The 22,090-nt window shown below is 40.6% G+C and overlaps 1 protein-coding gene across 3 annotated transcripts; it reads right to left on the bottom strand.

Annotated features, from left to right (window-relative positions):
- Positions 1–7: 7 nt before the first annotated feature.
- LOC129845684 (protein transport protein Sec16A-like) lies at positions 8–9,619 on the bottom strand. 3 transcript variants are annotated; one of them, XM_055913561.1, is made up of 7 exons: positions 9,400–9,619; positions 6,556–7,710; positions 5,423–5,640; positions 5,263–5,319; positions 4,595–4,694; positions 657–830; positions 8–536 (listed from the first exon to the last, which is right to left on the bottom strand). In XM_055913561.1, exons 2-6 carry the CDS (start codon positions 6,644–6,646, stop codon positions 658–660), a joined length of 639 nt encoding a protein of 212 aa, XP_055769536.1. In that variant the 5' UTR covers positions 6,647–7,710; positions 9,400–9,619; the 3' UTR covers positions 8–536; position 657. The 3 variants fall into 3 exon arrangements, with proteins under 3 accessions (XP_055769536.1, XP_055769535.1, XP_055769537.1); XM_055913560.1 differs by having other exon boundaries at positions 8–101; XM_055913562.1 differs by having other exon boundaries at positions 8–101; positions 657–827.
- Between the last annotated feature and the right edge of the window lie 12,471 nt (positions 9,620–22,090).

Here is a 22,090-nt window from a genome sequence, read left to right as displayed (position 1 = left end):
ACCTTTTCATTATGCAGACATAAGCAGAGTTGACACCATCGAGGTGTGGATGTTTACTTTCGACACTAGTTATTTTTCTCCAGTTTCGTCCGACGAACAGACTGTAGTGGTAAAATAAAACGGAATAGATTTTTTTATGAAGTCCTAAGCATCACTCCAGTCAAAACAATCTCTGCGAACGTTCGATTCCAATATATGTAGTTCTGTCTATGGAATACATACAAAAATGTCGTAAAAAAAATAGATATGTATAAAATATACTTGTCTGTACAGGTATATGTAGGAAATCCAAAATGCACAAAAATATGTTTTTGTAATGTCTAAAATAAAATATATGTGTATAATATACTCTTGTCTGTAAAGAAATGCAGAAGCAATAAGCATTGTAAATGGTGATAGAACACATTAAATTAATGTTTACATGAGGACACAAAGGAGAGATTTAATTAAAATATCATCTTTTAATACTTTTTTATGCTGAAGATTTTTAAAGCTGAAAAAATCTATGTATGGCAAATCCACTCTGGGCAAATGGCCTCGTGAACAAAAATAAAAAATAGTTAACATCCTTGCTATTTCAGCCACTTGCTATGTTAAAGAAAAATCTCAGTTAATAATGAATGGATACAATTTGGAAGGATTTTCCAGAGTCATACCTCAGTAGGGTAGAGTGTCAGGTGGCACAACCATTGGTGCCATGAGGTCAAAGTGTGAAGGAGGGAGCAAGCCAGAGAGCTGTCTAGGAAGGAGTCCAGGCCCATGGCTTGGAGGCTTTGAGTTGGTCCCATCATTGTAATGCATTGTAGGGTATCTGCTGCCCCATAGACCTGCTGGTAGTGGGAAAGGTGTTAGTGTGACAGGTTAAAATAAATACTCATAGCCTGTTATGCATTAAAGTATTACTAAGTTCATAGTATGTGAGGATCTTAAAACATCTAAGGTTAAAAAGATCATGCATTCAGTATTAGTTGATAGAGATTGATAACATTCATATAATTTTGTTAAAATCCGCCAAGCGTACAAAGGGTACGAATTGTGAGAGGAATGTGTAAACGTAATGTTGATTATTTAATTTTGTCGTGGGTAAAAGTGTTAATCTGTGATCTACTAAATGCTCTTAATCTATGAGCCTGAGATCGATTGCTCTGGTCCTCACTCAAGTTCCCGGAGAAACCGCGGTCTTTTCTCGTTGCACTAAAAGTTCCCAATGAGTAAGCATTACCGTATCACTCTCGTGATTCAGTGCCTTTCAAGTTGAGTTCCCGTGCAGGTACAATATGAGGGTGCTAACGGTGCACATGTTCAACCCATGGGTCACTGAAGAAACTCTAGTGTGCTACCTCAGCCGGTACGTGACCATATTGCCAGGAGTGAGAGACATCAAGGACGCCCTTGGCATCTGGACAGGGAAGAGGCAGTTTCGTGTGCTGCTAAAGGAGGACGAGAGCGGCCATGATGGCTACCGCCATCCTCCCGCTTCCTTTTCCATCGGTGCAGACAGGGGCTACCTCGTGTATGCTGGACAGACTCGTTTCTGCAGGAAGTGTAGCACGTACGGGCACCTCGCCGATGCCTGCACCCAGACAAGGTGCAGAAACTGTGGGACTCTAGGCCATATAATGAGGGATTGCACCGTGCCCAAGCGCTGCAGTCTGTAACTCAGAGAACCACCTGTTCCGTCACTGCCAGAAGGCAGCCCCCTCTTAAGCCAGAGCGGTGAGCGGGAAAAGAGCAGATGAGGGAGAAGGCATGGAACTACACGCTATTGAGGAGGTTGTGGATGAGCTGGTGATGGAGAGAGAACTGCGAGAGTCTGAGGAGAGCGGGAGTGAGACGCCATCATCATCTCACGAGGAGAGCGGAGAGACCGACAGGAGTTGGAACAACCAATTGGAGGAGGAGAAGGGAGAGCCCACCGCGCCCTCGGCTCCGGAGAGCTGGACAACGGTGAGAGAGAGGAGGAAGTGCTCAGTGAAAAGGAAGCAGATGAGCCCTGTTTCCCCACTCATCCGCATGGAGGCGACTGAGAAGTCCGCTCTGGGCGGGAATCGCTTCAGCTGCTTTGAAAGCGGGAAGTCTGAGGAGAAAAGCGAGGGAAACCCGCGCAGCGCAGAGGAGACTCTGCTTTCCCTGTCAGGCAGCTCCATCGACAGCAGCGGTCTGGCACCCAGCGGTGTTCCAGCACCCACACAGATGGAGGGGGAGCATGAGGAGGAGGAAAGGGTTTTCCCGACCCCGATCTTTGTGGACAGTCCTCATGCTGGGGACCACCGTTTCCCGGATAGGCCTCCTAACGAGGAACTGTATTTAAAGTGAGTCTGGAAAAATGTCATATTTTAGATAGTTGTCCGTTTCCCTCCTTATCCCATGTCGTCTATTTTTAACTTAGCTAGCATAAATGTTAGAGGGCTTTAGGAACCCAGTTAAAAGGGCGACAGTTTTTTCCCATTTGTCCTCCATTTGCTTCTCTGTGTGTTTTTTACAAGAAGTACATTTTAAAAGATCAAAATGACGTGGAGAGGTTTACGCGGGAATGGGTTCAGGGAGAGTCGAGGTGGAGTGTAGGCGGGGTGCATTCTACAGGGGTTGGTGTGCTATGTGGGAATAGGGATTTAAAAATAGTAGGAAGTTTTTCGGCAGTACACGGGAGGGTTTTAATAGTAGATATCGATTGGAGGGGTAAATGTTTTAGATTTATTAACGTATATTCACCATCGACACCCAAGGAAAGGAGGAAAATGCTTAACGACCTAGACGCTGTTTTTATGACAAACAGACAGGTGTTTATGGGGGGAGATATTAATGTATCATATGACCGAGGTAATCTAGGAGGATATCTTGTAAAAAGTCTAATAGGTAAATATAATTTGGTTGATACTTATAGAGTGGCGCATGCGGATGATCCAGGTTTCACTTGGGGAAAACAGCAGGGGCGCGAGGAGCGGTATAGATTATCTGTTTGTTCCGCGTGGACTCGGTGTGTCCTCTGCGCGCGTCACTCCGGTATTCTATTCAGACCACAGTTGCCTGTCTGTGACAATAGAATTAAAAACAATTGAATTTGGAAAAGGGTATTGGAAAATTAATAACGGCATTTTACATGACAAAACTTTGAAGACAAGATTTGGGTCTTTTTTCCAGGGCTGTGTAACTATGAAACCGTTTTATTCTTCTGTCATAGAGGGGTGGGAGAGCGCAAAATTAAGAATCAAGATTTTTATTCAGAATTTTTGCAAAGACAAAGTACGTAATACCCACAAAGAATTTTATAAATTGCAGAATGAACTAAAAGATCTACACATCCAAGGTAATTTGAATGGTGGTGGATTAGATAAAGACAAATTGTGTATCCTGCAGAAAAAGCAGCATGCCTTTTTTGAAAAGAAAGCTCGAGACTTCATTTTTAAAAGTCACTAAGATAAATGGGGAAATTATGAGAAGTGCTCTGCATATTTTTTCAAACAAATTAAATCACGGGGAAAGAGGACTATTTCTGCTTTATTGGACCAAAATGGGGAGATGGTTGAGGATGGAGATGGCATGCTTGGTGTCGCTACACATCACTTTTCTCAGCTATTTCAAAAACAAACAATTGATTATGAGAAGGGGACTAATTTAAAAAAATGCGTGGATGTGCAGATACCTTTTGATATTAGAGACCAAGTAAAAGGGGAATAGAAATTAGATGAAATTTATATGGCACTGAAGAGCATGAAAGATAACAAAGTACCAGGAGTGGATGGGCTCTCTAAAGAGTTTTGCATAGTTTTGGGGGATTTAATTGGATGTCATCTGTTGGAAGTGTTTAGAGGTATATTTGGTTTGGGGCATATGGGAGGTTCGATGTGCGAGGGGGTAATCTCTCTACTAAGGGGTAGCCAAATTTGAACTAAAAAATGTGGAAAGGGTGCAATTATTAGCATTAGTGACTCGGGTGTCCCTTATCAAGACCAAACTTTGGGAGGCCAGATGTGGTGCGGTCAATGACACCCTCAAGTGTTCACCGACGGGATTAGTTCAATTTATAAAACAGGACATTTGGAAAAGAATACAATTCGAAATACATAAGTGGGGCATTGTATCAGTAAAACAGAAATGGAAAGGCATTTACCCTTCACTGTAAACGTATTTAGAGCCAATTGAAATGTAGGCTAAGCCTTTGTACATATTTGATATACACTGAGGTTTATTCAGAGTTCACTTTGGTATATGTTTGTATTTATAGAATTATTTGTATTGTTTTTGGAGATTGTTAGAGGCATGTTAAACTTGAATGTAACAATACTGGTCAGGTTCTGCAGAACAGCACTTTTTTGAGGAGTTTTGCTATTGTTATATTGTTACACTACTTTTTGATACTGTTTTTATGAATCCATGTCATGTACAACGTAATGCACTGATTTTGTAATTGTATTTGAATGTGAAATGAAAATAAAAATTATTCCCCCCCCCCCCAAAAATAAATAAAATAAAAATCACTCGTGATTCTTTCTCCCCTTTTTCAGGGGCGTAACATTAGCAGGAGACCACCAGGGACATCTATGATCTGCTGACAGTCTTGGTTAAACCACATGTATTCTAAAGCAATATTCACCTGCTTTCATAGAGTAAGGATTCACTCCTTTGGGGACACTGTCAGTGTTCCCCTGATATCCATATGTCCCCATCGGTGGAGGTGGTGGTACACACTTGTTCTGTAAAAAAACATCAACACATTTTCCAAATTGTTAGTAATATTATCACAGTTAAAATACAATAGTTGTTCACTGTTTTTAATTTCATTGATTTTTTTTAATTTTACATTTTATCCCCTTTTCTCCCCAATTTTCGTGGTATCCAATCGCTAGTAATTACTATCTTGTCTCATTGCTACAACTCCCGTACGGGCTCGGGAGAGACGAAGGTCGAAAGCCATGCGTCCTCCGAGGCACAACCCAACCAAGCCGCACTGCTTCTTTAACACAGCGCGCCTCCAACCCGGAAGCCAGACGCACCAATGTGTCGGAGGCAAGCGCGCACTGCGCCCAGCCCGCCACAGGAGTCGCTGGAGCGCGATGAGACAAGGAAATCCCTACCGGCCAAACCCTCCGGACGACGCTAACCCAATTGTGCGTCGCCCCACGGACCTCCCGGTCGCGGCCGGCTGCGACAGAGCCTGGGGGCGAACCCAGAGACTCTGGTGGCGCAGTTAGCACTGCGATGCAGTGACCTAGACCACTGCGCCACCCGGGAGGCCTAATTTCATTGAATTTAAGTGTGTACCTCAGCCTTGGGCTCAGTTTTGTTAACCCATCTGTGCAGAGTTGGATCCCAGACAATCTGAGGAAGAAGATATTAGCAATGTGAAGCAAGCCACAATAGTTTTTTTTTATCCACTCAATTGTCTCTACATAGAATATAGTGTTAATAACCAGTTCCTTACAGATCTGTCTTTGTCCTCAGGTAGATGAACCTCCTTCTTATTAACTCTTCCACTCCCAAAGACCCAGCTGAGCAAGCCTCCACTGTTATTGTGAACAGCAGGAGTCTCGGGCTCAGCCACCGGCAGGCTGCCAGTCTGGCACTGAGGGTTGGCCTCGGAGTGTTCCGGCTTGGTGATGGACATCATAGCAGGATGCTCAACATATCTAAGTCGGACATCTGTAATAAGTGGGAGAAGTCAGGCCACTCTGCTTATGTCACCATACAGAACAATTACTAGCTGACAGGTAGAAACGTCTCGCTCTGATACTCTGTTACAACCCAATCTTAACCTACATGCAGTCACAGGGATAACTGGGAGGTTACTCCAGGACTCTGCGATCACAATGTTTTGGTTGCAAAATCAACAATTCCCTGCATATTATGCGAGGGCTTACAAATTTGACCAATCACCAAACAATTTCTGCATAAAATAGTCACATCATCACAATATTATCGCATAGAACTGACCCATTACCACAGTACAAAAAGAGGGCTTGCAATTTCAACCAATCACCGCACATTTACTGCATAATATGGTTCAATCAAGCGTCACGTCAACACAGTTTTTTCCGCTGTCAGCGCATTTTTGCAACACATTGGACAAAACAATTGCATATTGCTATGCAAAATGTCATAATTGTTGCTGCAAAATCTAGCATATTTATCCGCAAATATCAAAAAAAATCCATGCGAAATCCTGGAGGGATTCACTGGAGTATGAAAATGTATACACTCGTAAGTCACTCTGGATAAGAGCGCTAAATGACTAAAATGTCAAAGTAAAATGGAGCTAAACCTGTTTTATGTAGAAAATGCATGAAAGTATTACAGATATCTTCTTCTCAGTGTAGATGAAGGGGAGGAGGCAGGTTAAAGATTGATTTTTAGACAATTGAGACATGGATTGTGTATGTGTGTCATTCAGAGGGTGAATGGGCAAGACCAAAGATTTAAATCCCTTTGAACAGAGTATGGTAGTAGGTGCCAGGTGCACCGGTTTGTGTCACATGAGCCATACATTTTACCTATCACAGCTAATTCTCACGCTATCACATTGGTAATTTCTGTACTAATTAGGTAAGTGTAAGTGACCTCTTCTCTTGGAATAGAAATCCACAGGTGGAGTACATGCTCCACCATCCCATTTCCACAGTGGTGCCACCATGGGGATGATTGTGTCCATTCTTCACAGGGACACTGGTTGTGAGGAAGATCTCCTCCCTCTCTGCAGGGACACTAGCCTTTGGGACGATCCACTCCCTGTGCGCAGGGACGATGACCTTCAGGAGGATCAACTCCCTCTGTGCAGGGATGAGGCCTGATGCTCTGAGGATCTTCTCCTTTCGCACAGTGACAGTAGTTTTTGGAAGAAACCCCTCCCTCTGTGCAAGGACACTGTCTATGAGGAGGATGTCCTCCCTCTCTTCAGGGATGAGGCCTGATGCTCTGAGGATCTCCTCCCTCTGCGCAGTGATGCTAGCTGCTGGAAGAACCCCCTCCCTCTGTGCAGGTACACTGGTTTTGGAGGATCCCCTTCCTCTCAGCAGAGACACTAGCCTTTGGGACAATCCCCTCCCTGTGCGTAGTGACACTGGCCATCAGGAGGATTAATTCCTTTTGTGCAGGGATGAGGCCTGATGCTCTGAGGATCTTCTTCTGCGCAGCGATAGAAGATGCTGGAAGAACCCCCTCCCTCTGTAACGGGATGAGGCCTGATGCTCGGAAGATCTCCTCCCTCTGCGCAATGATGCTAGCTGCTGAGAGAATCCCCTCCCTCTGTGACGGGATGAGGCCTGATGCTCGGAGGATCTCCGTCTTCTTTGCAATGATTATAGCTGCTGGGAGAACCCCCTCCCTCTGTGCAGGGACACTGGCTGTTTGGAGGATCCCCTCCCTTTGTACAGGGATAAGGCCTGATGTTCGGAGGATCTCCTCCCTCTGTGCAGTGACGCTAGCTGCTGAGAGGATCCCCTCCCTCTGTGCAGGGATGAGGCCTGATGCTCTGAGGATCTTCCTCTGCGCAGTGATAGAAGATGCTGGAAGAATCCCCTCCCTCTGTGACGGGATGAGGCCTGATGCTGGGAGAACCCCCTCCCTCTGTGCAGGGAGACTGGCTGTTTGGATGATCCCCTCCCTCTGTGCAAGGACACTGGCTGTTTGGAGAATACCCTCCCTCTGTGCAGGGATGAGGCCTGATGCTTGGAGGATCTCCTCCCTCTGCACAGCAACTTCGGCTGCTGTGATGATCTGCAGGTATAATATAGAGCATATAGTCATTCCCTAATAAATCAACCACTGGAATCTATAACATCATTGACAGATACACTGAGTGCATTAAACATTAAGAACACCTTCTCTTTCTGTGACATAGACTAATCAGGTGAAAGGTATAATCCCTTATTGATGTTAATTGTTAAATCTTCTTCTCAGTGTAGATGAAGGGGAGGAGGCAGGTTAAAGATTGATTTTTAGACAATTGAGACATGGATTGTGTATGTGTGTCATTCAGAGGGTGAATGGGCAAGACCAAAGATTTAAATCCCTTTGAACAGAGTATGGTAGTAGGTGCCAGGTGCACCGGTTTGTGTCAAGAACTGCCATGCTGTTGGGTTTTTCCCGCTCAACAGTTTTCCCTGAGTATCAACAATGGTCCACCACCAAGGGGGAGAGCAACTCAATAGGAAGGTGTTCTTAATGTTTTGTTCACTCAGTGTAGATCAATCCCTAGCATAGACTTTAATTTGTATGTTTACTGATACTGTAAATATACAAATTATATTAATGTTATCTACAATATATTATAATACCGTAAGCCTCCCTGCTGCAGGGGCATTTCCTCCTACAATTTTGAGCTGATTTTCTTCACTTTAGCAATATTTTGTATCTTTGTTAATTTTCACATTTATTGTGTTTGGAATGACACTGTTACTACAGAAGATGATGCTATCATAAAGTATTTGATGTAAGTATGTAGGATAATTACCCATAATGCTCACTGACTGAACATTCAAAATTACCATGGCAATTATTGACGCATTCACATGCCATCGGAAACTTGGAACCTCAGAGTTAAAATGAATGTAACTTATCAGTGTAGAGCTTCCTACTGGTTGATTCTGATACTTCACAAGTGGGTAACTTGAAATCATCATTCCATAACGAGTTCGCGAGTCAGAAATGTCAGAATTTCCTAGTTCCGACTTGAACGGCCTTCTATGATGTAGGGCCGGTCAGTAACCAAATTATTTTATTGTGCCCAGTCGCACACAGACTTTTATGGTCACACAAGTTGCCACCGGTGGATTCAAAATGAGAAGCCTAACAATTATTTACATGGTCCCAGGTACATTTGCAACCAAATGATTTTTCTGTGAGAATTCAATAATAGATGCACACATAGGGTAACAGTCAGCAATTGACAGTGAGCAATGAGCAAGATAAGCATAGACGAGAAGTTGACAATAGCTTATTATTAGTGTAAATAAATTGTATTTCTATGGTTGCAGTCCTCAAAGATTGAATTGAAATAATCAGATCCAATGATTTACCGCCCGTAGGGTGGGGTACCGCTAGTCATCATATTATAATCACCATCTCAATCATTATCACCATACCATCATAGACTTATTCTTCTGTATCTCAGACTCATCTGACACTACCTTAGACATGGCAGTTTGCAACTCAATACACTGCCCCTGCATGGTGTTCAGCGTCCCCTGCATGTGTTTAATCGAATGCTTAACATCATTCAGCAGGATCTGAATCTCAAGCCTGCAAGAAATCAGGCGGTTCAACATACTGAGATGACGAGAGGCTTCAGACCATGCCCATTGGACCATCTTTAGGATTCTTTCTCACTTAACACCAATCTTATTAGGAATGTAACTTAGTGCAGAAGATGTTACTATAGTGTTATTTAGAAGGAAAAAAGTGTACTTTGTCAGGCGCCAAAAGGATGACGGGATGTCTCCCTGCTCCAGTGAGCTCTGCTGGCAGGTCTTGCTCACTGTTGGAGGAACGGGAGCCAAATTAGAGGAAACATATCTATGGTTGTTCAGCAATGAAACATTCATGGCATAATAGGGATTGTCCTTCCATGTGAAAAGAATAACAGCTGGGGTTTACTTTCTCACTTTTAGATAATGTAATACAATCTTTAAACCCATCAGAAGTGTAGCGCTTACCTCCATGAAAATATTGGTCCATGTTAATTACGGCTGCATTGTCCCAATGTTGACCACTAGTTCCAACTTGTGATGAGAAGGTTTTGATGAAACAATCAAGTCAACATTTTGTTAGACATTTCAGAGATAGCATTAACAATTGTACATGAGACAGTGCTTCCAGATATTGAGGTATCTTCCTTCTGAGATATGTAAAAAAAAATATATATATATGGTGTGTGTACTCGCATGAAAGGCATCCATGATTCTAGATTAAGCCCATCTTGTACGTGATTACCATCCTATGGGTCAGCAATGGAATGATTGCTACACAGCTTTCAGAAGACTTTATGTATTGGGCCTGGATGAATCATTGAAATACAAGTAATATTGTGACGCATAATTGCCATTATAATTTGGAATATTCCATCAAAGTTATTTGTTTTGACAATCAAAACAAGTCAATCTTACAATCAATCACTTGAATTGAGTAATTTGAGTTGACGGAAGTAGCAACTTTATATTCTGACCTAGACACTGATTTGTGCAATGCCTAATGCATGTTATTGGCCATTGGACTGATTAATCACTTGACTGGAGTAACTTGAGTTCGGACCTAAAACATTAAAAGTAGGCTATAGCTTGACGCATATCCTTACCTTGGACAAGCGTATCCAAAGGCCTATCCAGTCGTGCGTGAAGATACCTTTAGGCAGATAAAAGCGCGGTACGGGTTGAGACACGCTCGGTATTGTGAATCTGTAACACTGATACAAAAGCACGTTTTCATTTATAATTTACACTGTAGAATGACCTGCAAGCCAATCAGAATCTAGTTTTAAACAATACTGTGGGTTCCATGGAACGTCACAAACATATTAGGCCACTTGCGTCACAGATTACAGTCACTGAACATGGGTTTAATAGCTATATTGGCTATATGTACAGTATATGCACATCGTATTGAATTGCGATTACATTTACCGCACCACTGTAATTATGTAGCCTAATCCTATGAGGATCATATGTGAAATGTCAGAATCATGGCACATGAAAACATAATTAAATTGACTGCAGATTAAAAAATTCACTGTGACACAATATCCATGTAATGTGAATTAAATTACGTTGAACCAACGTGGAATAAACATTGAATTGATGTATGTGTCCAGTGGGAAGTGATCAATTTGAAATGATTGAATACATACAGTATTACAAAGAAAGAGATACGAAAATTGCTTCGAAAAACTCTAATTTCCCTGGGCCACCCAAATGTAAAATGTATGTACGGATTACTGTACATCGTTTTGGATGAAAGCGTCTCCTTTCAAATCTCTGAATCGCACATATGTACAATCTCGCGATGTTTATTTCTGGCGCTTTCACGTTTGCGGGATTTTGTTAGGTAAATGATGCGCAGGAGAGCGCCATGAAATCAGTGACATGGTCAAGATTGCGACATGGGAGGGTGTAACATTTATAGCGGAGGAACAATTTTGGGGTTTTCTCACAAAGTTTATAGTTTTAGACTGCAGTTGAAATATGTTTTTTTCACAAAAAATGATATCTAACCATACAATGAATAATTTTGTAATTAATCAAACATTGACATATATTTTTGACTATTTCCAACGAACAAGCAAGCTATCGAAAAGTGTCAGCGTGTGTAGTTAAATTAGCCTGCTAACGTCTTCATAGCTAGTAGCATGTAATCAGGACATGGCCAAACTTTTGCTGAAATAATGGATGTTGAAACTTCCAAGGAGAAAAGAGGCATTTTTGAAATTCACTCATGCTTGCGGTGTAAAAAAGGGGGGTGAATGCGATTCATACCCGAATACCCCAACCAAGGAGCAACTTCCAAAGAAGCTGAGAAGTGAACCATCAATGAGCCAGCTACAGGAAGGACATCATTCTCATCCTCACTGCTAAAATCAAAGAGAGCGCAGATGTCATCATGAATTTGGTGTAAAAGAACACAATCAATATCGTTATTAACATGAAGAAATCGATTGATTTCAGTGCTGACGAAGTAAAAACTCGGAAGCAGCAGAACGCAACATTGAATATTCAGGTTGCAAAGCAGGAGAAGAAACTCACTGAAATGGAGTCAAAGGTAAACGAGAATGACCGGTATAGTCGGAGATGGAGTCTTCGAATTTATGGAATAGCAGAACAATCTGACGAGAACATTAAAGCAAGAGTGAAGGACATTTGCAGGTCAATAGTCCCGGAGGAGGAGCGAAATGTTGTTGCAGGTTCTCTGGATGTAGTGCACCGCCTGGGTAGGCTGAGAGATGGGGAAAACAACCAGCCATCACGACCAGTGATCATGAGATTCATCTCCCGGACTTCGAGGGATATGACCTGAGGATCTGACAGCATTTGACAAAGAAGCTCTGAATCGTCTGGCCGATAATTGAGAGAGCAAGGAAGGAAGGGAAAAGTGCATACTGTGCGGGAGCTAAGGCTTTTGGTAAGGAAGGGAAATTCACGCTGAATTTGTTGACTGCTGGACTTATCAATTGAGTTGTGCAGGACTGAGTTTTATTTGCTAATTTGATAAAACTAGATACACTGCTCAAAAAAATAAAGGGAACACTTAAACAACACAATGTAACTCCAAGTCAATCACACCTCTGTGAAATCAAACTGTCCACTTAGGAAGCAACACTGATTGACAATAAATTTCACATGCTGTTGTGCAAATGGAATAGACAAAAGGTGGAAATTATAGACAATTAGCAAGACACCCCCCAAAACAGGAGTGATTCTGTAGGTGGTGACCACAGACCACTTCTCAGTTCCTATGCTTCCTGGCTGATGTTTTGGTCACTTTTGAATGCTGGCGGTGCTCTCACTCTAGTGGTAGCATGAGACGGAGTCTACAACCCACACAAGTGGCTCAGGTAGTGCAGTTCATCCAGGATGGCACATCAATGCGAACTGTGGCAAAAAGGTTTGCTGTGTCTGTCAGCGTAGTGTCCAGAGCATGCAGTCGCTACCAGGAGACAGGCCAGTACATCAGGAGACGTGGAGGAGGGCAACAACCCAGCAGCAGGACCGCTACCTCCGCCTTAGTGCAAGGAGGTGCACTGCCAGAGCCCTGCAAAATGACCTCCAGCAGGTCACAAATGCAGGTCACATATTACTTTGGCCAATTTCCATTGGCCAAAGTAATATGGGGTGGAGATTTTAATACAGAATTACATGATAATCTAGATAGATGGCCTCCTAAGGATAGCAATTCTGTTTGTGAGATAAGGAATATATGTCTAAGGTTAGGTGTTCTAGATATTTGGAGACATAAGAACCCAGATAAGATTATGTTTACATGGAGTACCAAAGATTTATCTATACAATCCCGTATTGATTTCTGGCTGATATCTGAAGATATGGCTAACAATGTTGATACAGTCTCGATTGAACCATTGATTTTTACAGACCACAACGGGATCTCAATAAAGATAAATATGCATGGTTTGTCAACCAAAAAAAGTTAAAGGTTACTGGAAAATGAACAAGACTGTACTAGAGAATGAAGTATTTAAGAAGGAAGTAGCGGGAATTAATGATAAATACAGGAATTGTGCCTGTGTTATGAATACGTTTGGAAGTTACTGGGAGCTAATGAAATTTGATTAAGGCTTTTGGCTATTTCAATGGGGAAAGAAATTGCTCGTGCCAAGAGAGAGAAAGAATATGACATCATAAAGGGAATAATGGATTAAACTAAGAAAATGGAACTAACTAATCAGGAATTACTGGAGCTATCATCATTGCAAATGCAGTTAGACTGTATCTACGAGGAAAAGGCCCGGGGAGCGTTTGTAAGATCAATATGAAAATGGATGGAAGAGGGAGAGAGAAATACAAAATATTTCTTTAATTTAGAAAAAAGGGCAGGTGAAAAGACTTCTATATGTAAATTAATGATTAATAATACTCCCAATGAAAATCCAAAATAAATCTCTCAGCATGTTGCCCAGTTTTTTTTATCAGAATCTGTATACATCAGCCCAGCCAACTTCCAATATGGATATTTTCTTAGACAATGTAGCAAACATTGCTAAGAAGAAAATGATTTCAGTGATGAGTTATCTGAAATTGAGATAAGACTGTATTAAAAGCCTTAAGGACAATAGGTCCCCTGGAAATTATGTTTTAATAAGCGAGATTTATAAATCATTCAACGATAAATGTATTCCTTTCATTCTTGCTATGTTTCCTTACAGCAAGGTGTAATTACTTTGATTCAATGGACATGGGTGGGGGAATATTTGTGTGACGACCTAAAATGGGGACAGAAGCTCATCAGCACCCCATCTTATATGTCCAACCACCCTGAACGTCAGACTCTATTGAAGCACATACAGTGGTGTAAAGTACTTAAGTAAAAATACTTTAAAGTACTACTTAAGTAGTTTTTGGGGGTATCTGTACTTTACTATTTATAGTTTTGACAACTTTTACTTTACTACATTTCTAAGGAAAATAATGTACTTTTTACTACATACATTTTCCCTGACACCCAAAAGTAATCGTTACATTTTGAATGGCTAGCAGGACAGGAAAATTGTCGGTTGGATGTACTGCCAAATTCTCTAAAATGACGTTGGAAGCGACTTATGGTAGAGAAATGAACATTCAATTCTCTGGCAGCAGCTTTGGTGGACATTCCTGCACTTCGCATACAAATTGACAATCCCTCAGAACTTCAGACGTCTGTGGCATTGCGTTGTGGAAAATATGCACATTTTAGTGACCTTTTGTCCCCAGCAAAAGGTGGACCTGTGTAATGATCATGCTGTTTAATCAGTTTCTTGATATGGTGCACCTTTCAATGTGGATAGATTATCTTGGCAATGGAGAAATGCTCACAATTTTCTTTTTTTGGCGTTTGGAACATTTCCAGGATGTTTAATTTCAGCTCATGAAACATGGGACCAACCTTTTACATGTTGTGTTTTTTTGTTCAGTATAGTTTATTACAAATATAGCAGTATACAGTCCTCCAGATATCTGTTGACAAGGACATATATCACTGTATTTGTTACTCTGTACATACAAAAATGGCCAAACATTTTTTTGTTTGTTGGCATTTTCCATTGTTACTAACTTGTACTGGTTAAAAGTATTATTAAAGAAGAAGAAAAAACGTGTATGTTTTGCAAACCATGTTTAGTACATCTGAAAGAGACAATGACAAATTCATGGTTCAACAAGATATTATAGTCATCAAAAGGGTAGAATTTTAGCATTGATATACTTATGATACAGTACTTTACAGCTTTGATTGGTCACAGAATATATGACATGAAGGGGTGATGTAATTATCTGAATTACTGTAGATTTGAATAGTTTAGTTAATCAAAAGTGAAGTATGGTTATAGGTCCAATGGTTGTTGTTCATATACCTCTCTCATACTCAAAATCAATATATTAGATACATACTATTTATCAGCATATTGACAGATTATTGCTATCAACTGCTGGTTGCAAGATATATTAACCTGTTTGTATCTTTTGGAACAATGGCAATTAAGTTGATTAAAATTAAGTAGAATAGATAGATGGGCTACCACTGGTGTCACAGGCATCACAGGTCTTGACCACCATGTTGCGATGCTTCTTTAGGATCACGTTGTTGTTGTCAGCGTAGAAGAGTACAGAGATGGGACTGAGCTTGGTGGGTGCGCAGCATGCTTTGGGAACCTCATCTGGCTTCAGAAGGTGAACCTGCCATTGAAAACGGTAAATCAGACTCATTCATACATGCACTTTCATATAGTCAATGATAATATCCTGTTATAAAAGAGATATGGGTTATTTAATTAAGCAATAAGGCCCAAGGAGGGCTGGTATATTGGCCATATACCACAAACCTCAGAGGTGCCTTATTGCTATTAGAACACCTACTCATTCAAGGGTTTTTCTTTATTTTATTTATTTAACCAGTAGGGGCTCATTGAGATTTAAAATCTTTTTTTCAAGAGCGTCCTGGCCAAGATAGGCAGCACCAAGTCATTACAAAAATTACAGACAAACAACATGAAAAACTACAAGTAATCTAGTAGAAACCATTGAATTCACAAGAGTATAACAAAAATCAAAAACAGCAAATTTAAAATCATTGACAGGTCAGGGAATCAGTCTCAAGATCATTTATCAGTGATTTAAAAATACCAATCGGGACAAGTTCTTCCAGTTTAAAAGTATTTTGAAAGGCGTTCCAAGATGATGGCGCAGAGTACATAAAAGCTCTTTTACCAAATTCAGTTCGGACATTTGGAACAGTTGGCAGGATAAAGTCCAGCGAACGAAAAGAGTACCCACCACATTTCTGAACAATAAAAATGCCCAAATAAAAAGGTAGTAAACCAAAAATGGCTTTATAAATCAAAGTATACCAGTGACTGAGCCTACAAGTGACTAGAGAAGGCCAGCCAACCCTGGTATACAAAGTGCAGTGGTGCGTAAGGGTTTTGCAGTTTAAAATAAATCTCAAAGTACCATGGTAAAGGGTGTCAATTGATCTCAAACACTGAGCGGAAGCATTCATATATAAAATATCCCCATAGTCTAGTAAAGGCATAAATGTAGCTGATACTAGCCTCCTTCTGGCTTCAAAAGAAAAACAGGCCTTATTCCTAAAATAAAATCCCAATTTCAGCTTCAATTTTTTTGTAAGTTGTTGAATATGCAATTTAAAAGAGAGGCCGTCATCAATTAAAATTCCAAGATATTTATATGAGGTTACAACCTCAATCTCCTTGCCCTGAAAGGTATTAATAGGTGAAAGGTTCAGAGGTCTATTTCTTGCTTTAGAAAACACCATTAGTTTAGTTTTGTCAGTATTGAGGATAAGCTTCAATTGACACTGTGTGTATGTTGAACAGTATTAAAAATCCATTTGCAAGTTCTGGAAAGCTTTTGTAAGAGACGAGGCACAACAGTAAATAACAGTATCATCAGCATAAAAATGAAGTTGTGCATTTTGGACATTTTTGTCTAAATCATTTATATAAATAGTGAATAAGAGAGGACCAAGTCCAGAGCCTTGGGGCACACCATTAAAGACAAACAATTTAACAGACTTAAGCCCAATAAATTGAGTGCACTGAGTTCTATCAGACAGATAGTTAGCAAACCATGCAACTGCATGCTCTGAAAGACCTACACTCGACAAGCTCTGCCTTAGGCTTTTGATACAGTTTATCATGCTATACTAAGAGAGATCAATAAAAAGTGAGACACGGTGCTGTTTTTTGTCAAGGGCTTCAGTGATATCATTTAAAACCTTCATGGCTGCTGTAATTGTGCTATGCTTCTTCCTGAAGCCCGATTTGGTACATTGATAAAATAGAGTTAGTAAATTAAAACTCTTTTAGCTGTTCACTCACAAGGGTTTCATGTATTTTCACCAGGGGTGAGAGCTTTGAGATTGGCCTATAATTATTTTAAAGAGTTGTTAAAAGTGGTGGTACAAATGCTGATTTCCAGAATTTCATTACATTCCAGGGTTAGATTGAACAGATATTTAAGTGGTTCAGCTATGACATCAGCTGCCAGATTTAAAAAGCAGGGATCCAAAAGATCAGGACCTGCAGGCTTTCTCTGATCTAAGGATTTTAGGGCTTCATGTACCACCTGCACTGAGAATGGCTAAAAGTTTGACCAGCTCTCACTGGTTCATCCACACACGTTGTACAGAGACAGAGGACACTGAATCAAACAGCCTACCAGATGATACAAAGTGCTCATTGAAACAATTCAGCATTTCAGTTTTGTCATATACAGCATATACAGAGTCCTTCAAAACACATGACGGTAATTCATTAACATTACTGTTATCAGACATAGACTTACTAGCCTTCCAAAACTTTCTAGGGTCATTCAGGTTACCAGTGGTAACAGACATAAAATATTCAGACTTGGCCTTCCTGAGAAGAAAAGAACACTTGTTTCGTAACTGCCTAAAAATAAGCCAATCAGCATCAGAACATGATTTCCTTGCTTTAGCCCAGGCTAGATTATGGTTGTGAATAATACAAGACAGCTCAGAAGAAAACCATGGATTATCCCGCCCTTTAACCCTGAACCTGCGGAATGGGGCATGTTTGTTTACTATTTGGAAAAGACCATCATGAAAGAATATCCAGGCAGTTTCCACATCAGGGATAAACTCAATCTTGCTCCAGTCAAAATAAAACAAATCATGAAAGAAAGCCGGGTCATTAAAACACTTAAAATTTCTCTTACGAATAAAACTTGGGTTTGTCTTAGGAACCTTAGTATTTCTAACATCAACAACAGCACAATGGTCACTTAAATCATTACAAAAAACACCAACCGCAGAATATTTATGTGAAACATTTGTTAATATCAAATCAATCAGGGTAGATTTATCTGAGCATTTAAGATTTGGGCGAGTGTGTGAGTTAATCAACTGGGTAAGATTCATAGAATTACAAAACATTTTTTAAATCATCAGACACCGGCTTTAACCAACACTAGTTGAGATCACCAATCAAGATCTTTTCACTGTAAAGAAGTTTAGACTTAAGGTGCGTCAAAGAAGAAAATGCTATTTTCTACATTGTTGAATAATAGTGAAGACATCAAAACTAACTACCACCAAGAGAGTGGAGGACATCGCCCTGAGGCTCGTCTCCCTGCGCCAGGCCTTCACTGTGAGTGGACCCACTTTTCTTTTTCTCTCTGTGACTTCTTGTTCTGTCTCCTAGAGGAAGATGCCTCACCCTAACTCTTCCCTCTTCCCTAGACCCTGCTTGGTTCCACCCTGAGCAGGAACCATCTGTTTGTGGCGGGAAAGGTCCTCCTGGGCGCACTGGTTCAGGCCAACCACATGGTAACAAATTCATTCTCTTTCAAGGGAAAGAGAGTGTCCCTGAGGGGAAATGTGTTCTGTTCACTAAGATGCTCTTTTCTTTGTCATAGGACGAGGCCAAGTTCATCCGTACTTATAACGACTTTGTGGACTACCTGAGTGACCCCTCCAAGCGGAATGACATTGAGAGGGAGCTGGCTGAGGCAAAGGTGAGTTCATTAACTCTTTCAAGTCTCACTGAGTTCTTCCACATGCATGTCTTTTATACATCACAGTAGCTGATCTATATGAAATCATTCCTATTTTCTCCAAATGTGTTTTCTTGTTCTAGATCCATCATGTGAAAATGATAGATGTTGTTTTTGAGCTGGTGCTGTTTGGGATGATGACAGCTCAGAAGTCCCTGATGGTGGTAAGTAGCATCTCACTGGTACATGTTTTGATATCTATTAGCAGTTTCACTTAAATTCCTCTTCTCTTCTATTCTCTCCTCTTTTCTCCTCCTTTGTTTCCTTTAGCACCCCGGTGGGTTTCTGGAGCGTCTGTACGCTCTCCTGTACTCCTTCCTGCCCACTGCTGCCAACATGGAGCCAGAGGCTGACAGATACCTGCTGCTGCTCAATGTAAGAGTCAAGAGGTTACTTCCTGTTTACTTCCATATTCTTAGTGTACTTCCTTATTCATGGTTAACCAGGTTCCAATGTCATTTTAGGGGGAGTTTCTAATTGTTTCTCTCCTCTTGATAAGCTAGTAACTTAGAGCCATTTTCTATGTGTTGTGTGGTGTTCTCTTCAGGGTGGGCTGATGGCTCTGCTAGATGACATGTTTGGCCAGCAGCTGGCCTGGTACTTTAACCCAGAGTCTCTGGTCACGGAGCTCTCCAGCCTCCTGGAGTACCACTTGGAGAACCTCATGGCCAGCATGTAGTCCTACTGCAGGGACCATACTCCTTTCTCCTTCTCTCTCTCTTTTGAAGGAATTAAGGACTTGCTTTGTTGATCCCTGATTAGTTAACACCCATTAATTTAATGTATTCTCTTGTTTTCTCTCCCCACAGGATTCTTGTGACACTTTGCCACCCAAGAGGGATCCAGACACCAATGCACTACATTACTTTGCATTGAATTTGACATTTTTAAATAAAATAAGTTGTAGTTCAAAAACATTTTTGTTTCCGTCTTTTCATCTATTTGATTTTATGACCATTTCCTCTTCCTAGAGGTATAATGCTAATATTAGATTATTACATGAACAATGATGCTTTATTATCTGCATATGGAAATAAAAAAACAATGTTTAGTTGATTTACAGATACTACAGGCCCACACTTTTTATATGGTTTTGTACTGTGGTTTGTGATACTGTACTATTTAAAAACATGTAGGACTACATACACTTGAGTGCAAGAAACAGTAGGAACGTCTTCCTAATATTGAGTTGCACACCCTTTTTCCCTCAGAACAGCCTCAATTCATCGGGGCATGGACTCTACAAGCTGCACTAAGCGTTCCACAAGGATGCTGGCCCATGTTGTGTCAGGTTGGCTGGACGTCCTTTGCGTGGTGGACCATTCTTGATACACATGGGAAGCTGTTGAGCATGAAAAAAACAGCAGTGTTGCAGTTCTTGACACACTTAACCCGGTGCGTCTGGCACCTACTACCATACCCCGTTCAAAGGCACTTAAATCTTTTGTCTTGTCGAATCACCCTCTGAATGACACACACAATCCATGTCTCAATTCTCTCAAGGTTTTAAAATCTTTCTTTAACTCCCCTTCATCTACACTGATTGAAGTGGATTCAACAAGTGACATCAATAAGGGGTCATAGCTTTCACTTGGTCAGTCTGTCATGGAAAGAGCATGTGTCCTCAATGTTTTGTATTATCAGTGTGTGTAGTAACCTGGTACAGTATAACGTTTACCACTAGAGGGGGTAATTGCTTCAGTCTTGAATGTTACTTCTCCCTATCCCTACTCTACATTAACAGTCTGCCATTGTAGACTCCGGTAACTCGGGTATCTTAGTTTTTTATATTTGCCATTAATGTCTGAACCATTTACCATCTTTCCCACTGAAACCAGTAATGTTAGCGTTCATGTGAGAGAGGGTGTAGTAGTGCATACTGACCACTAGTTGGATCATAGTGTGGGTGGTGGAGTTCATGCAGGAACACAGAGGGTAGAGGCATTCTCCATCACAGTAGAAGGCAGACTAACAGGTAGGAGTCAATACCCAATCCTAATGGAGAGAAATACCATAGAAATCGAATTAAAATATTAGATGAATGACTAGAATAGACTCTTTCAATGAGAAATACATGATAAAGAATCCAAAGAACATACTCTACAATGCACATCCTACACAAATGCCTTGCTTCCCTAAAAATACTGTGTGTTACAGCAAATAAGATGGTAAAATGTTAGCTCATGATTATCTATTCAGTACAATGAGTAGTTAAGAGAGATAGAATCTCACCTTCCAGCCTTGTTCACTGAATCTCACATATAATTCATGTCTCTTACAAGCCTGACGCCCACACATGGCTGTGATCTGAAAGGGACCAAAAAATATGTTATGAACCAGGAAAGACTAATGTACACTTTGGATGCATTGGATGAAATGTAAACTCAACTTAAGTAATTTTGTAATTGGGATGAACTATCCCTTTAAATTGTGTATAAAACAAGTTTAACTACAAGACGAAAAACCAGTGTTGTCCCCCTGACCTTGTATGTATACTGGGCAAGGGCAGGTCGTATTTGGGCTTCTTCTTATGGGGGTTGGGTTTCAGGGCGCCTGGGGGGCGACAAGGGGCCTGGCTGACACTGAAGTAGTTGGTTAGATGAGTACTTGAAGGCTTATATCTATGTTTTGGAATGTTGGATGTTGATTTTGGGAGGCTTCCATCATGGAAAAGGGACCAGACAACTTTTTTTGTTAGTTAACCTAAACGAATCACGACCCTCTAGAACAGGGGTGTCAAAGTCAAATGGACGGAGGGCCAAATAAAAAATTTAGCTACAAGCCGAGGGCCGGACTGTTCGAATGTTCATTGAAAAAATTTTAAATGACGCATATAGTCTAGTGAACCTAATTGAACCTACTGAAAACCTAACAAATATATTCCAATATGATCAGATAAATAAAGCAATATTTTCTTATGGCTCTGTCAGTAATCTTTAATTTTCAACAGACACAAAAGACAAATTTCCTTTATATAAAAATCCCCATAACATGAACATTAAATGAAAGAAACCGGTATTCAAGGCACCATCAGTAGCCTATATTTTCTATTTTAGCAAAAGTGGGCTAAATTTACTTCAAAGAAAAAAACAATAATAGCAATTTTCTATCATCCACTCAACTGAAATATTTTTAAAATATAATTGGATTGAAATACAATAAAATAAAGTGCAAAAATCTATTAATCAAAAACAACACTTTGTTTAAGGAGAAGTAACATGCAGTGAAAACAAATATTAAACTTTAACTTTTAAACTTGAACTGAGTAAAAACTCTAAATATGTGATTGCACAGTAATGTTCACTTGTTTGAGGTTGAGGGTGATACTTGGTGGTGTCCCATCTTTTCCACAAGTTCATCAATGT

The sequence above is a fragment of the Salvelinus fontinalis genome, unplaced genomic scaffold (genome assembly GCF_029448725.1).
Source record: "Salvelinus fontinalis isolate EN_2023a unplaced genomic scaffold, ASM2944872v1 scaffold_0337, whole genome shotgun sequence".
In the NCBI taxonomy this organism is placed as follows: Eukaryota; Metazoa; Chordata; class Actinopteri; order Salmoniformes; family Salmonidae; genus Salvelinus; species Salvelinus fontinalis.
The sequence above is the reverse complement of the archived record's forward strand: the minus strand, read 5'-3'. Positions and strand labels throughout refer to the sequence as shown.